The 18,462-nt window shown below is 40.0% G+C and overlaps 1 protein-coding gene across 1 annotated transcript in view; it reads left to right on the forward strand.

The window, feature by feature from the left end:
- The window catches only part of npas3 (neuronal PAS domain protein 3), a 488,496-nt gene that overhangs the window by 427,669 nt on the left and 42,365 nt on the right, over positions 1-18,462 (forward strand). Inside the window, exons 7-8 of the mRNA XM_072365469.1 lie at positions 9,204-9,322; positions 14,787-14,980. Coding sequence (XP_072221570.1) covers positions 9,204-9,322; positions 14,787-14,980 — 313 coding nt within the window. The remainder of the gene's footprint in view (positions 1-9,203; positions 9,323-14,786; positions 14,981-18,462) is intronic.

Below are 18,462 nucleotides of genomic sequence, written 5' to 3' on the forward strand. Positions count from 1 at the left end.
GAAAGAGTAATTCATGTGTTTGTCTCGAGCAGGTTAGACTACTGTAACGGCCTGCTTCACTGGGCTCTCTAAACGGACTGTAAGACAGCTGCAGTACATCCAAAATGCTCCTGCTTGAGTCCTGACTAGAACCAGGAAATATGACCATATTAGTCCAGTGCTTAGGTCTCTGCAGTGGCTTCCTGTCGCTCAGAAAATAGACTTTAAAACAGTTCTGCTCATGCACAAGTCTCTTCATGGTCTAGCGCCAAAGTACATCTCTGACATGTTAGAGCCATATGAACCAACTTGGACTCTGAGAACCTGAGGGGTCTCCTGCAAGATGAGGCTGCGTTTCAGTTTTATGCTCCTAAAATCTGGAACAGTCTTCCAGAAGATGTGAGACAGGCCTTAACTCTGACAATGTTTAAATCCAGGCTGAAAACAGTTCTATTTAGCTGTGTATATGACAACTGAAAGTATTTCATCTGCACTCTTCACTTTTAAATGAATGAATTAATGATTATTTTTTATATTTATGGAATTTTTATTATTATTTATTTGCCTTCTTCTGATTTTATGTAGCTGTAAAGCACTTTGAATTGCCTTGTGTATGAATTGTGCTCTACAAATAAGCTTGCCTTGCCTTGCCTTGCCTTGGCTCACGGAGAAAACTCGGACAGAGAGTACAGGTGTCAGTTGGCAAACTTTTATTCTTCAACTAAAACAGGGAATCCCAGGGAACAGAAAGCATCTAAAAAAAGGGATGATCGGAAAAGGCTCTAACTATTCTAAAGGAGCTATGGAAATACAAAATGGCAAAAGGCCAACCAAAAATCTCCCTTAGAGAGGAAATCAGAAAATAACAAAAATAGAAAACCAGGAGCCAAAATAAAACAAGAAGTCACAAAACAAACGTGGAGACAGGACAAAAACTTAACTTGACATACTGGTGTGACAACATCAACAGAAATATAAATGCAACTGTGTCGAGGACTCACTTCCTCACAAACAGTATGACTTGGACCCCATCCTCTACCCGAGCGCTTAGCACATGCTCGCCACACCACAGAACACCACAGAAAAATTTGTTAGATCAGCGTTACGTTGGAATAGAATTTGTTACGTTGGAATAGAAAAATACTTTATTCATTCCCCAATGGGGGAAATTCAAATTAGTCAAGTTGCTAAAAAAATTACAAATATTTACAATGATTGTTTATTATAATAATAATAATAATATTGATAATAAATAAATTTGAGAAAAACATGTCAGCAGTCACTGTTAAAAGGCCTTATGGCTGTGGGGACAAAGGACCTCCTGAACCTCTCAGTCCTGCAGCGCAGTGAGATGAGCCTCTTACTGCAACTGCTCCGTTGTCCTGCCAGGATGCTGTGGAGGGGATGTTTATTGTTCTCCAAAACAGAATATAATTTCTTCCTCGTCTGTTGCTCCACCACAGCACTGAGAGGGTCTAGCCTTCTGGCTGCTACAAAACTGACCTTTTTCACTAGTTTGTCCAGGCGCCTACAGTTTTTGTCTGTAGTGCAACTCCCCCAGCAGACAACAGCATAGAACAGTGTAACATGCACATCATGTCACTGCAGACATTGAAGGACCTGAGCCGTCTCAGGAAGAAGAGACAACTCTGACCCTTCCTGTACACTGCTTCCATGTGGGCAGACCACTCCAGTTTATTAACCAGCAACACCCCCAGGTATTTGCAGGTCTGAACAGTCTCTATCTTCCCTTCATCTATGCAGACTGACTGGCATGGAGTTTTAGATCTCCTGAAGTCCACCACCAACTATTTGGTCTAAGTGGTGTTCAGGAGCAAACAGTTATTTTTGGTCCGGCCATTGAAGTACTCCACAAGGTCCCTGTACTCCTTTTCCTGTCCACTGCGCACACATGCCACAACAGCCGGATTATCAGAATACTTCTGTATCGGTGGCAGGACTCCGAGTTGTACCTGAAGTCCAATGTGTACAGGGTGAAAAAAAAGGAGCCAAAACAAAACTTTGGCTTTCGCATTTTGGATCAGCAGAGAAATTTTCAGAGAATTTGTGGTACAGCCCATTAATACAGAATTACAATCGTCCAATCTTGAAGTAACATGTATATGGACAAGTTTTTCTGCATCACTCTGAGACAGGATGTTCCTAATTTTGGCAATATTATGACGATGAAAGAAGGAAGTCCTAGAAGCCTGTTTTATCTGTGCATAAAATGATGAATTCTGGTAAAAAAAATAACTCAGAGGTCCTTCACTGTACTAGTAGAAGCCAAGAAAATACTATCTAGAGTAACTATATAGCTAGATAGTTTCTCCTTGAAGGACTCAGGTCCAAAGACAGTGACGTCAGTTTTGTCTGAATTTAGAAGCAGAAAGTTATCCCGGTCTTTATATCTTTAAGACATGCTTGTAGTCTGACCAACCCACTGGTTTCATCTGGTTTTATAGATAACTGAGTATCATCAACATAGCAAGTGAAAATAATCGGTCCAAGCACCCTGTGGAACTCCCTGACATACTCTAGTGTGTGAGGAAGATTCTTTGTTTACAAGAACAAACTAGAATCTATCAAATAAATATGACTCAAACCATCCTAATGTTCCAATAACATATTGAAGTCTCTATAATGCAATGCTGTCATTGATCATGTTGTTTCTGTGTTATGATGTGCTCTAAATCCTGACTGAAACTGTTTAAACAGATTATTTCTGTGTAAATTACCAAAATGTTGAGCTGCAACTATTTTTTCAAGACCTTTTGACAAAAAAGAGAGATTGGATATTGGTCAATAATTAGCAAAATTTCTAAATTTACAGTAGGTTTTTTGAGTCAAGTTTTAATTACAACCTTAAAAGTTTAATTAACCTTAAAAGTCTGAGGTTCATATCCTGTCAACAAAGACAGGTTGATCAAATCCAATGTGGAAGTGATTAATGGGAAAACCTTGTTGAAAAGTGTGGTCGGGATTGGGTCTAAAATACAAGTTCATGGTTTAGAAGAGACTATTGCTGTTGTTAGCTCAGAGAGTTGGACTGGACAAAAAATGTCTGAAAACAAATCAGGTTCCAAAGATACTTCTAAAGTTGCTGTACTTGATGATACATTAGTGATAATGGTGGGAAGGATTCCATGAATCATCTCTCTAATAGAAACTATTTTATTGGTAAAGAAGCTCTTGAAATCATCATTTCTGAGAGTTAAAGCAGTACATGGCTCAACAGAACACAGACTCTTTGTCAGTCAGTCTGTCATTTTTTGTATCTTCTTCTCATTATACATGTTACCACTTGGATCAATTATAGCCAGGCACAACCTTTCTTTTCACTGTTATGCAGACGATTTACAAATCTATCTACCAGTGAAGCCAAATAGTAAGTGCACAATGTTCTCTGTTTGACTGTATTGCTGACATTAAGCAGTGGTTGGCCCAACATTTTCTTAATTTAAATTAGGATAAATCTGAATGTATCATGTTTGGGGATACTGTGACGGCTGACTTTGGCACCTTGTCTTTAAAGCTCAGTTCAAACGTCAGAAATCTGGGACTGACCTTTGACAGTTATCTGAGGTTTGACAAACAAATTAACAATGGTGTCAGGACTAGTTTTTTCCAGTTGTGTCTCCTGGCCAAAGTTAAAATGTTTTTAAGCTGTCACGACCTTGAGAATGTCATCCATACCCTAATAAGTTCAAGGTTAGACTATTGTAATGTGGACGACAGTCAATACGTGGAGGAAAGAGCCAATTGAGCTTGCAGTCGGCATATTACTCCACCTCTCTTTCCTCGTCTTCTGCGACGGCTGTTGCATGGTAACCAACAAGGTAGACGCCATAGGTGAGAGGGTACAGATGCCAGAACAGGAGGCGGTGGTCTTGCCCGATCGCCAAAGTCCTGGATCGGCAATTTGTCCACAAAATCGCAGATCTCCAAGAGCCTCAGGTGATCATACACCACTCAACGAGATGAAAGCGATAAAAAAAAGGACAATACACAGAAAAGGTAGCACGGTCAGCCACAAACAATGGCGCCATCTTCGTTCTCAAAAATGTGCTGTAGCGAGTGCATCTGTAGCTGCCAGTGGTAAATGAGTCTCTTGTAATAAGATGATGTCTGCTTGTAGTTCTTTCAATCGAGTGAAAATTTTTCATCTCTTCTCCCTGGAACCAGCTCCACACACATTCCATGTAACAAAAAGTATTTACAAGTGCTGTGTATGTTTATATTAATATCATGAAAGGAAGCAAAGGTGCAGCTAGTTAGGGTGAAGTGAAAGGAAAGAAAAAAAGGGCAAAGAATAAACAAAACAAAAGAGGACATATTAACCCATTAAAATACATATTCAGCTTGCTTTATATGAGTTTACTATAGACAGGCAGGGAGTTACTATTCTTGCTTAACAATTATGTTAGTGAATTAAGTGCATTTATTCATTGTCAGGGAGCGTGGAGTAGAAGGACCCAGATGCAGAATTTCAAAAAGCAAAACTTGATTTATTTAAACAGAGGCAAGGACAAAAAGCACGGCTGAGCTGGTTATCAATACATTTTAAACTGTGGAATAAAACAAAACAAGACTATGGCTATTGAAAAGAGAGGCAAAACCTGACCTGACCAAACCTGAAAAACCGTGAACTTGTTACATGAAGTGAGGTGAGGATTTTTCAATGAACAGAGGGAAATCTGGAAACGAAATACTGTAGGGAGGTGATTGGTGATGGGGTGCAGATGTGAAACAAAGACAGGTGACTTGAGTGAACCTAATGTGGCAAGAAATAAACCTAAAACCTGAAAACAATACAAAACTCAAAACATGACAGAACTCAAAACATGGCATGACATTCATCACCAACAGTGAGAAAACAGAACTACTTTACAGTATCACACAAATTTATAAGAGCCATGGAATGGTGTTGAGATCACGGTAGAGCTGCCATTGACATAGAGCTGGTCCACTGAGATGACCGCACACAAGCCTCCCTCCAATGAACTTCCTTCGGATCAGGAGCAGAACCTTGTGTCGCTCCAGGATCTCTGTCGGGAGTTGGTTGTTGGTGGTAAAATCAGTTTTCCTCAGTTCTCTGCTGCGGCCTTTTATTTGCTCCTCATGTTTAAGATATTCAAATTTGGCCACAATTGGTCTTGGACGGCAGCCTTCCGGGTCTCTTCCCTCCCAGGTGGTGAACTCGGTGAAAATTATGTTTTTGACGGTGTCCCCTGGAAGTTTAAGGTGAGTCTGGACAAAGTTTTTAATGGTCGCTTTTTGGATCTTCCTCACCCTGCTGAGGAGTGTCCTTCATGCTGCGGGCCTGGGGATCAATCACTCTCTCTTTGATGTGTTTGTTTTCCTCTCGGAGTCGGGTCATTCCCTCTGTAAGGGATTTCACAGACTCCTTGAGGGAAGCATTCTCAGTAGCCAGCACTTTGGATGATCAGTTCTCGATGGACACGAGAATATCCGCTTCGTCCTTCTCCTGGGGAGAAATAGCTCCAGTGAGTTCTCATTGGTCTCTAAAAATTGTCCTTAGGAGTGAGTGTGAGCGTTTGTGTGGTTGTTTGTCTTGTTTGTCTCTGTGTGGCCCTGTGATGGACTGGCAACCTGTCCAGGGTGTACCCCACCGCTCGCCCGATGGCCGCTGGGATAGGCTTCAGCCCCCTTGCAACCCGACCGACGGAGTAAGCGAGCAATATACAATTCGAGTAAATAAATAAATAGCCAACTTTTAAACAATTTGAAATAAGTTAGCGGAATTATACCGACATTGAAATATTTGTTTAGTAGTTCACAAGTCTTGTGAATTCTCTGCCTTTCACGGTAGCTGTCTTCCTGTAAACGTTGGACAAATGTGGGGTAGATCAGTGGTTACTGTGGGTCATACAACAAACAGAGGGTTCGCGGTTCAAGTCCCACTCTCGCCACTCAAAGATTGGTGATCTAACAGGTGTAGCGTAGTGTGATAAAACACAAGGATTTATCAGAAGTTCTCACTATTTAAATAAACCTCATTTAACCTTGTGTATGGTCACCAGCTTCAAAGAAGGAAAAGACAGAATCTTACAATTCTGGTCCTTCTTAAAATTGGGAGCCAACCTGGTCTGCCTCTCCACAAGCATTGTCCCAGACCTCCAAGAGACATTAAAGAATCATACACTACATTGCCAACGGTATTCACTCAACTGCCTTTACACGCATATGAACTTAAGTGACATCCCATGATTAATCCATAGGGTTAAATATGACCACCCTTTGCAGCTATAACAGCATCAACTCTTCTGAGCAAGCTTTTCACAAGGTTTCCGGAGCCAGAGATGGGGACTCAAGTCATGCGACTTGACTCGCACTTAAGTCGCACAAACAAAAACTCGAGGCTTGACTTCAGACTTGCCCTCAAAAGACTTGTGACTTGACTTGGACTCGAGGTTTGGGACTCTCAATCCATCTTCATTTCATGAAATTATTGTTTTTGATCTTTATTTAATTAATTCCGATGTATGACAAGGCTGATGGCAAGCTGAGCGCAACATAGCCTCACGCATGCGTATAGCTACTGATATCAAAACTACTCTAACCATGGCAACGTCAAGCTCATCTGGTACTGATTCATATGATGTCACATTTGGTTATAAAGCGTTCACGCAGACCGCAAACAAGCGAATGGCCACATGCAAAGTGTGTGGTATGAGGATAAATGATGCCAGCTCAACTATATCCAACTTCATCAGTCACCTGAAAATGCACAAGGATAGATCAGTCTCTTTGTAATGGGAAAAGGAAACTTAGCGCGTATCGACAGGTACCGCTAGCAAACTAATCAAAGTAAACAGTGTTGTAAACTATATGCAGATTATAGCTTCATTGTTTGCATTGCAAGTAGCCTAGGTTAACAGTTACCAAATTAATTGCTAAGTAAAGCTTACATGGATGTAGCTTAACGTTAGTCTAATTGCTATACTACTTTTACATTAATTGCTAGCCTACTTTTACAATTTCAGTGTCACCTGATAAAATTCCAGGTTGAAACTGTCAAAAAACTGAAAAATGCACTGAAATTGCGCTGAAAAAATGTTATGCATGAGATGTACAGGCTACACAGCCAGTTATTAATATATGTTAATGTATCCTGTGGTGCAGAGCAAGCACACAAATTTCACAATACATTTATATACTTCAAATAAGCTTTCATGGCGTTTCTTCACATTGGATTGAAATATCCCTCTTAAGTGACCATGCTATGATCAATTTTGGTCCTGCAGCGTATATTGATATTACATATATTGATAATACAGTACATGCTTTCAGTCCATAACATACGTCAATTCAGTCTTATCTGGACCAAATGGCATGTGTTCATTTCAGTCATTTGAGACTTGAGACTTGACTTGGACTTTGGTCAAAATACTTGACAATTGACTTGTTATTGATCCTCAAAGACTTAAGACTTGACTTGGATTTGGAAAAAATTACTTGTGAACATGTCTGACTTTGGCCTAAGGTGGCCTGGTACCAGGTACTCTTATGAACCTAGGTATTGGTTCATAATGTTTGTAATGGATAATCCATGATTTGCATTAGGGCTGTTCGATTTTGCCCAAAAATAAAATCCCAATTTTCTTCTCTCAAAACCCAATTTCCTATTCCAATTTATTTTGTGAAATGACAAAAGGAAATTATTTCAAATATGCAACTTTTTTTATTGAACATTATTGAACAAAAAAAGACCTCCTTTCGGTCTTGTCATATGGTATACCACGTGAAAACGAAACCGGCAGAGTTACTTGCTTCAAAGTTGGTGGTGGTGTAGCTACAGCCATGTTCTCTTGTGTGGTCCACTCTGCGGACCGATTTCTTCTCTCAAAACCCAATTTCCGATTCCAATTTTTTTTGTGAAATGACCAAAGGAAAATAAATTATTTCAAATATGCAATTTTTTTTATTGAAGATTTTGCAGATAATTTCCCCATTGGAATGAGAGTACAAACAGCACTTTATTAAACAAAAAATCCCAATATACTGCGATGTGAAAACGCGACTGTGTAATATTTTTCCGTAACTGGAAGTTTCCGTAATAAAAGACCTCCTTTCGGTCTTGTCATATGGTATACCACGTGAAAACGAAACCGGCAGAGTTACTTGCTTCAGAGTTGGTGGTGGTGTAGCTACAGCCACGTTCTCTTGTGTGGTCCACTCTGCAACACACTGCTGCCATTCTAGTACGTGGTATTTTGTTCTTCTTTCAAAAAGTCAAAGCCGTACCACTTCCTAACAACAGACTTGCTCTTCCTCTTGGCAACGAAATCCAACGCTGACATGTGCTTTCACAATGTGTGGAGGACGGAGGTGGAAGTCACTAAGGCAACACAGCACAGCCCAGATACATGATCGGGGGCTGTACCGTAATTACCCTAGTTAAAATGAAAAATCTTTTTTACGATTTTCACATTTTTAACATTGTCCTAACTAAATAATTGCGATTACGATTTAAAGCTGATTAATTGAACAGGCCTAATTTGCATGATTTTAATCTGGCTCAGTTCTCAGTAGAATTGATTGGAACAGACTCCAAGTTCAGTCTTAATTCAGTCAGCAGTTCTGTTTAGGGAGTGAGCAGGGGTAAAAGTCAGAATGCCAACCAGGCAGTCAAATCCACAGTGAACAGGCAGAAGAACTGTTAGGGAGCAGAAGTCAAAAATACAGAGACAAAGATAAAAATAAAATATGTATTTATTTTTCAGTTATCAAAGGTGCACTTTTATTCTATTTAATTACTTATGTGAGGTCGGTATTTTGAACATGATAAAACTAAACTGACACTTCTTAATTTTACATAAGAGCAAATAACCCACTGCTCAATTTAGTAGTAATCCTATTAACAGTATTACAACTTTTATTTGCCCTGTGATGGACTGGCACACTGTCCAGTGCGCACCCTGTCTTTTGCCCAATGGCAGCTGGGAGAGGCTCCAACCCTGCAACCCTAATTTGGATTGGGTTGGTATAGAACATGGATGGATGGTAACTTTTTCCTTTAATATTGGAGTGATAGTCAACAAAGGTGTACTCACTGTTGTTATACATTGTATATTATACAGAAATGTGCTGTTTTCATTTACAAACTGCGAAATTAAATCTAATTTCTTAGGACATAAAACACCCAAAACGTAATGAATAAATAATTTTGTGTCTTTGTTTTTGTCTGTTCTATTTAACAGTGGAGTCCATATGTCCCAGTCTTCTGGCACCTGATAACTCTCTGGAACGATCATTCTTCATTCGGATGAAGTCTACACTTACAAAAAGAGGGGTACACATCAAGTCCTCCGGATATAAAGTGAGAATTATACCTCAGAGAAAACAACATCACACACCGTCTCACCACAATAGTCTACATTTCTTTTGAAAATTAAACTGATACTTAATTTTGTTGAACAAGATGCACCAGTTTGAGTGCATATCAAATTATTTCTCAAAAAAATCTATATGAATAATAAAATATATGAAATATTATTTGCTCTGATCAAAAGTATAAATGGTAAATGGACTTGTACTAGTATAGCGCTTTTCTAGGCTAACTGACCACTCAAAGCGCTTCACTACATGCCGCATTCACCCCACTCACACACATTCATACAGCACGTCTTAAGATTGAATATAGGCATGTAAACCATTTAGGTTAGAACAGCATCATGATGACCAGCCCCATTCGAATCACGTACGTTTGAGTTATAACAACTCGGGATACACAGACATGTTTACCTTCAGTATTCCTGGTTACCAGGGTGTTACTAAGTTTGCTATGTGCAGTGAGAACAGATTATACAGAGGCTTGTGCAGCGGGGCTGAATATCTTCCTGGACAACGACGGTAGTCCTACTGAATGATGTTTTTTACCTTAAGCAGCCCTGGAACTAGGCTTCTTCTAAGGATGATTATACACAAACAATTATGTGTACTTTATTGTCTGCCTAGGTACAACATTTGCTTTATAACACATTTTAATTTTAACTTTTAACTGTAAATACTGTCAGAAATAAAACTGAATTAAATCAAAATTCTATTGAAAATACTTAATTCATCCCAAGGGGAAATTACAGTAATGCAAGCTAAGTGAAATTCAAACATTTGCAGATTGATTAGAACTTATCTTGGAACGTATCGATATTTCTCAACTAAGGGTCGTTACTGAAGGATAGAGTTTTCTCTAAATTGACCGGAATTACTTAAGAAAAATGAAACACGGATTGTGATTATTTATGGTAATTTATTTAACATTGATGAAAACAGCAATCGTAAGGTTTGCTCAGGACATATGGTAATAATAACACCACAGTTTCCTTTAAATAGCCAAGGGATAAGAGAGATATGGGACTTATTAATCCTATAGCAGACTCTGGCTAAAAACAGGGATAGCTTGTTGCATGTATGAAACTTGGTTATTTTAACTCAGCCCTGTTTATTACCAAACCACAGCCTTAGGGAGTTGACATGTTTATGTTTATGTATTTAGCAGACACTTTTATCCAAAGCAACTTACAAATGAAGATATAACAAGCTATATAAAAAGCTAACAATAAACTACATAGAAGGAAGCCACTAGTCCGACTCTGTCAGAGGTGACAGAGTAGAGATAGGGTGCAGGCATAGAAGGAAGTGCAGAAAGATAAAGTGCAAAGATAGAGGGGGTAGGTAAGTACAAGATAAGTGCTAGGATAGGAGATGCTCTCTGAAGAGCTGGGTTTTCAAGAGTTTCTTGAAGATAGACAGGGATGCCCCTGTTCTGGTAGGGCTCGGTAGGTCATTCCACCATCGTGGGACCACACATGAAAAGAGTTTGGATTTTCTTAGGCGTGGTGTAGGCACTGCTAGACGACAATCCTTGGACGAACGGAGGGACCGAGTTGTGACATAAGCCTTTGCAAGAGCATTCAAGTAGATGGGAGCCGTTCCATTAAGCACTTTGTAGGCTAACATCAGTGACTTGAATTTGATGCGGGCGGCTATGGGTAGCCAGTGGAGTTCAATGAACAGAGGGGTGATGTGTGTTCTTTTAGGCTGATCGAAGACCAGACACGCAGCCGCGTTCTGGACCATCTGCAGAGGTTTCATAGTACAGGCTGGGAGACCAGTTAGGAGAGCTTTGCAGTAGTCAAGGCGGGAGATGACCATGGCCTGCACCAGGAGTTGGGTGGCATGTTGGGTTAGGTATGGTCTGATCTTTCTTATGTCTAGTAATGCAAAGCGGCATGAACGAGCAACCGAGGTAACGTGATCTTTGAAGGTTAGTTGGTCATCAATCATGACACCCAAGTTTCTAGCAACCTTTGATGGAGCAAGAGATAGAGATTCAGTTTGTATGCAGATGCTGTGGTGTATGGTTGGTTTGGCTGGGAAGACAAGCAGTTCAGTTTTGGGAGGATAAGTTGGAGGTGATGGGCTTTCATCCATGTTGACATGTCAGAGAGACAGTCTGAGATTCGTGCTGAGACTGTGTGGTTGTCAGGTGGGAATGACAGATAGAGCTGGGTATCATCAGCATAACATTGGTATGAAAAGCCATGTGATCGGATTATCTGTCCCAGTTAATTGGTGTATATGGCAAAGAGAAGAGGTTTATGTTTATGCATTTAGCAGACGCTTTTATCCAAAGCGACTTACAGGTAGGTAGATAGGGTAAGGGGGCATTGCCTAAGGAGGTAGTAGTACCTTTCATGCAGAGGATCTGAACCCAGGTCACCCACATGAAAGGTGGCAATCTTACCACTACACTATACAGTTCAGAGGTCCCAGTACTTAACCTTGGGGGACCCCTGTGGCGAGGTGGTGCGCTGCAGAAGTGTGACCAAGCCAGGATACTTTGAAAGACCGACCAGTGAGGTATGATTCAAACCAGGAGTGTGCTCTCCCTGTGATGCCCATGCTAGAGAGTATGGACAAAAGGATACTGTGATTGACAGTGTCAAATGCAGCTGATAAGTTGAGTAGGATAAGTACAGAGGACTTAGCTGTCGCTCTGGCTTCTTTTAAGGCTTCTGTCACAGCAAACAGAGCCGTGTCGGTGGAGTGTCCACTTTTAAACCCAGATTGGTTTGGGTTGTTATGTGAGAGGTAATCGGTGACCTGCTTAAAGACTGCCCTTTTAATGATTTTAGACAGAAACGGGAGGAGAGAGACCGGCCGATAATTCTCCACATGAGTTGGAGGCAGGGAAGGTCTCTTGAGCAACAGTGTAACCTGAGCTTGCTTGAATGTGGTGGGAAATGTGCCCGATGTCAGTGAAGCATTAATCACATGCGTGACTGCTGCAGTTACAGTAGGAGCAAGCATGTGGTAGGATGGCTATATGTGAGAAGTTTAGACACACTGCTCTGAGCGAGAGGGCTAAATGAGGAAAATGATGCAGTAAGACTTCTGCATGCATATTTTGTGGTACAAGGTTCGGTAAACTGTTTGCTTATAGCTGCAACTTTGTCAGTAAAAAATTAGGCAAAGGTGTCTGCTGTTAGATTGGTAGCAGGTGGCGGAGGCGGAGGATTAAGTAGAAGGTGGAAGTTTTGAAGGTGGAAAAAAGTTTCCGGGTGTCAGTAATACTATGAATCTTGTTGATGTCGAAAGACTTTTTTGCATCAGTAACACTGGATGCGAATGATGACATTAGCGCCTGGAGTTTAGCTAGATCTGCAGGATCTTTTGACTTTTGCCATTTCCTTTCGGCAGCTCTGAGATTGGTGTGCAACGCTCGGAGAGTATCATTAAGCCAGGGGTATATCGATCTTCACAGAGGTTCACAGAGGTATTCGCCCACATCCCCATGTCTTCCAGTTTTCCTCAGGCCGTTGACAAACGAATCAATGCCCAAGCTGATACTTGTGGATCCCCTCAGAGGACACTCGGAGCGCGTGGTCCAGTCTCTGGTTCTGGCTCGGTTTGAAGGCATTTGATGCGGGCAGTCCCGTCTCCCTTTTGGTTGAAGACACGGGTCTGTGGTTTTGGAACGGTGTCGAGTCAAAATAACCAAGAATAGGGTTTAAATAAACTTTGGCAAAGGGGAATTATTGATTGAGTCTGCCTCGTGGATTTTCTTTGGGAAATGAGCATCCAAAATTTTAAAAAATGAAATAAGAGGAGTCAGGGAGAAGAAAAAAAAACACGTCTAAGGATGGGAGAATAATAGGGCAGAGAGCCAAAAAGAGCATAATATTATAAATGCAATTGGAAAGGAAAAATGGAAAAGGTGTAGTAAAGTCTAAAAAGGTAAGAAGTAAAAATGTCGAGTAAAAACTGAGTTTGAATATCTGCGCGCTCTGTTTTCATTGGCGAGGGTGGAGTTTCGTTTCTAGCTTTCAACCAGTGAGATGTCTGATTTGTCTTTGTGTGTAACAGAGGGGCTTCATTCTTAAATGAACTTCTATAAAAGAAAAGTTAATCCCTCTTATCCCTGCATCCCAAAGCACATTCAAAGAATACATTTATACCATACTTATTACACAGGCATGAAACATTAGCAAGGTAAATAGGAATCAGTTGACAGCGTTCAAATAAGAAAACACAATGGTGAGTTTAAATCATATCCATTAAAGTGGAAATAATTACTTTCCTGGTGTTTTACGTACAGTGACATGGAAAGTCTTAAAATTAAGCTTGGGCTGTCCTTTTTTCATGTTTCACAGTTAGTAGGTTGTTATAATGCATATTGAATATTACAACTTGAATATCATTCATTTGCTTTTGGAGTGCGTTATATCTCAGTTATATGAAATTTAATTACGCTTTTAAAGACTGTATCACATCTTTAAAGATGTCTTAAAACATGTAAAATGTATGAACAGAAAGAAGGGACTTACCCACTGAGTAACGCACATTTCCTTATATGGAAAGGCTTGTCAGAAAGATGGGACGTTTGCATGTGGGAATGGTGGGATTTCGGAATAGTGGAATATCAGAATTATTATATTATATGCCGCCCCCACCCCTCTAGCCGTCAGTTCACCAATCTTTTGAATGGCGAGAGTGGGAATTTGAATTGCCAACCATCTGGTTATTGGACGACCCACTTTAACCCTTGAGACACGGCTGCCAAAGTAAAACCACATGTTGTGCTTCAATACTACCACAACAAAGTTGTTGGAACACATTTATTTTTTAAGAACAAAACAGAAAACCCAGCTCATTCTAAATTCTTTGGATTTTACAAACACCTAATAGAACCAGACTGAGGGCCATTGTAACATACAGAATCAGCAGTAGTTATTAAGAATTACTAATTGCGAAACAGTAATTGCGTGTTATTGCTGTGGGAAGGAATGACCTCAATGGGAGTGCTGTTTAGCTCAACTGGTTGCGCAAGCATCCCACGCTGTAGTTCCTTGGCGCAGCCAGCCCAGATTTGAGTCCCAGCCTGGGGCCATTTGGTGCATGTCTTACCCCACTCTCTGCTTCCTTTCCTGTCTACCCACTGTCAAATAAAGGCCACCAGCACCCAAAAAACCTTTCAAAAGAGAATGAAAAAATGTAAGAAAAACAAAAATCCACTCTAACAAAATCATGTCCTGAAAAAAATCTCTCAAACACTGTACTGCAGAAAAAATAGCTTCTTAATATAGAATATAAAAAGAAATACACACAATATGATCGGAGCTACCACAACTTTCTGCCATTTCGGTACTGTGCATTCTGGAAAATTAGCTATTGATTTCTCTTGTTTTTGCAAGGAATATATGTAATTCCAATTCAGTACCTCATGCTCCAGACCCACTACCATACGTTCTGACCTTGATCTATTGTGTATTTACCTTCAGGTGATCCACGTCACAGGGCGTCTCCGGATCAGAATGGCTCTGACCCACAGCCGCTCAGTCCCTAATCAGATCATGGGAATGGTGGTGGTTGCTCATGCCCTCCCACCACCCACAATTAACGAGGTTCGCATCGACTGTCAAATGTTTGTCACCAGAGTCAACATGGACCTCAAGATTGCCTACTGTGAAAACAGGTAAAGTACAGAAAAAATAATTAAATCACAGATTCAAATGGCTGAAATTTGTTTCCTTTGGAGGTTGTCTGGACTCAGCTTTAGAAATACAGTGAGAAGCTTGGATGAGAACCCGTGGCTTATCTGGAGCTCAGCTTGAACTTGATTAGTTAACTTGATTATATAAGAAGTCAAAATAAAAACAATAGCACATTTTTATCTATTTAATTTATATTTCCTTATTATGTTATTTCTGTACATATTTAATGTACAATAATTCTTCTTTATAGTTCCTCATTTATCTTTCCTTTTAATTTTTCATACTGTTTTTTCTGTTTTGTGGCACTCCTTTCGTTTGATAAGTATCAGGCAGGTGCTGCTAATCAAATGCATTCAGCTGGTCATTAGCTAATGGGACCACATTTATTAAAGCAGAGGTTTTGACAGTTTGCATGTCTAGAATATACAGGTGTGAGTTAACACAAATATATGAAAGGATAAAAAGGTATTTTGGTAGTTTTCTCCCCAAGAGGGAATGTCCCAGTAAGTTCACCCCAAGGTCAGATGATTTATGAACAAATAAACTGAGAAAAACAAAAATAATTCAGTAAAAAGCAAAAAATGCAAAAGCGCCATCTAAGACCATTAAAGTTCTGGACAGCCCCATTAGAATAAGACGGGACAAGTATGGCTTGTTTGTGAGGGTTACCAGAATCAAACCTTTTTTCCAAAAATAATATGGCAGCACAGTTTAGGTTTGCAAAATAGCTTCTTAACAAACCACAATAAACAAGAACATTGTCCTTGGAACAGAGAAGACCAAAGTGGAGGAGTGGCTATAATGCACAGCAACACCCCCTATGGTAAAAACCAGAACCATTTAAATAGAAAGTTGCGATACTCCTTGATCCAGCTGACACACAGTCTAATGGTAAATATTCCATAGTTTAAAACAACTCTGCTATTAGCAATTATTTTTACAGTAAATAATACTTAAGTTGTATCAATGACTACATTGACTTCACTTACTTGAAGTACATCATAGCATACTAATTTGAGAAAAAAGGTTTTGGTCATCATTTTTCAGTTTTCCAGAAACCTTCAGGTTTCAGAGGGGTATTTGAAATGAAGCCTTAGGTCTGCATTGCTCAATCACCCTTTTTCCCTATGGTAGAATTGGATGCTCTGCTATGTCTACCAGCTTAACCATTGGCATAATAATGAGGTGAGCCTTGGTTTGCTACCATCTTATCTACATCCCTCAGCAAAGGAATGTTTTGTTGTTTTTGTTTTTTTCCTAGAACTTATTCCTATTATCTGTCCTGAATGTTGGTACTTAATGAGGAAATTGCATACTGTCATGCCTGCTCCATCTGCTTGTAAACAAATAAATGAAATGTAAGAGAGCTGGGCTCAGTTATCAATTTTAAAGTACTTTGAATCAGTAAAAATATCTACAACCAGTTGAGTCTTCCTCCAAATTATTTAGATTGCGTCTGTTTGATCCCTCATGTTGATGACCTGTAATTAAAACTGGATTACTGGAAGACTCTGATCATTATATTTGGTCTCATGGAACTGTTATACCAATATCTGCAACCCTGTTCATTGTGCTGCTGAAGGCCATGACCAGAACACAATTGTGAAGTATCAATTTAATTTCATATCAATTTGTGTGTATGCATTGTTTTGTGGATGTGTGTGTGGGTGGGTATGTGCGCTTTTTATAGCTTTCAATATTTAAGATCCAAAAATGAGCAGTGCACTATTCTCGTGAGAAACAGCATGTTTTGTGGGTTCCAAATGTCGGGCCCAAAATCTTTACAGGGATATTCCACGGACAAAGCTTAGTTTTATAGTTAGGGTTAAAATTAGGTAATTTAGTAGCTTTTTAAAAGGCTTTTGGGAAATACAGGCTTTTATTTGACAGGGGACAGACAAGAAAGGGGCAGAGAGAGTGAAAAGATGCAGCAAAGGCCCCCAGACCGAGACTCGAACCGAGACTGTCCAATGTACAGCCTCTGTACGAGGGTTGCACATCTCTCTGTGATAAACTATTCCATATGCATCTAGATACACAGGTTATGATACGATTAAAAAACTATATCCTTTTATTACAGACCGATTCGATACGAATCGATACAGTGTAGGAACTATTTGATTTGATTCTACGGTTAATATTTGTTGTAGATATTTTATAAAATAAAGACGTCAATTCTATGAAAGTGACTATCTTACAGTACAGTTCAATATTTTCTTTTCAAATATGTTAAATGTAACGGATGGTGTATGGACCCAATTGTAGTACAAAGGACTCAGAAGTCCGTAGTAAAAAGTTCAACATTTTACTTAGACTCCGGCAGACAGGCAAACGGTGTAGAAACCGGCAAACAGGAATCAGGAGAGGAGAGGCGAAGTTCTTAGTCAGGGACGGAAGGCAAGGTTGAATTACCAGGAGGCAGACGAATTAGGGAATCAGGGACAGGCGAGGTCGGTACCAGGAAGACAGACTGGAGACCGCTGGAAAGACTTGCATCGCAAAGAACAATCTAGCAAAGGAGTGAGTATGTAGCTGGTGACTATATGCTGGGCTGATTGCATGTGATGAGAGGCAGCTGTGTGCATAGGTGAGTGGAGTGAATTGACAAGGTGGGTGTAGCTGACAGGCTGAGTGGGGCAGAGGCAGGATCAAATTACTGATGGCTGGATGACTAAACTGTAAAAATATTATATATCCCCAAGCATTGTTGCTTTATGGCACTGGCAAAAATTAAATAAAAAAAATAACAACAACAAAATCACATGTCAATGTATTTATTTAGACATGGACCAAAAAAAGAACAAAGCAGCAACCACATTCTTACCTCAACAATGCAAAGAGAAAATAAATACATATATGGATAAAATAAATAAAAGTGTTGCTTTTTCACCTGAGAAAGCTTATCTGAACAAAAGTGCTGCCCTACATTTCTATATTCTCATATGGCAGTTAAGTCTGACTGAAAAGTCATTATTGCTTTTACCTCACACAGTAAAGTAGTTTACTCATGCTTGTGCATTGTTTTTTTATTCATCACCACTGTCCTTGTTTTTTGTGGGGGCAGATTTTTCTTAAGGAAACTCAACTGATCCACATGCTCATGTTTGAGTAGACTGCGTTTTGTGTGAACAAAGTCTTCCGCAGTACTGAACACCCGTTCACCAGTACTGAGCACCCGTTCATATGCCACACTGGTGGCTGGGATGCAGAGATATAATGACAGTAGTGGCAAGTCCTGTTGCTCTTTCCACCTGTTGGCAAGTCCTGTTGCTCTTTGGATGTTTTTTTTTTTTGCAAGGGCAACGGATCAGTCTCTCGGCCTCTTGACATTCTCACTGGCCTTGTCTCTTACAGATCAAGCTGCCATCCTCACTCCAAAGTCCTTTCCAAACAGCTGGTCCAATGCGGACATTTTCTTCTTTTTGAGAGGAGGGTCATCATCTGAAATAGAAAACAATTACCG

Source organism: Leuresthes tenuis, unplaced genomic scaffold (assembly GCF_036924035.1).
Source record: "Leuresthes tenuis unplaced genomic scaffold, fLeuTen1.0.hap1 SCAF_15, whole genome shotgun sequence".
Taxonomy (NCBI): domain Eukaryota; kingdom Metazoa; phylum Chordata; class Actinopteri; order Atheriniformes; family Atherinopsidae; genus Leuresthes; species Leuresthes tenuis.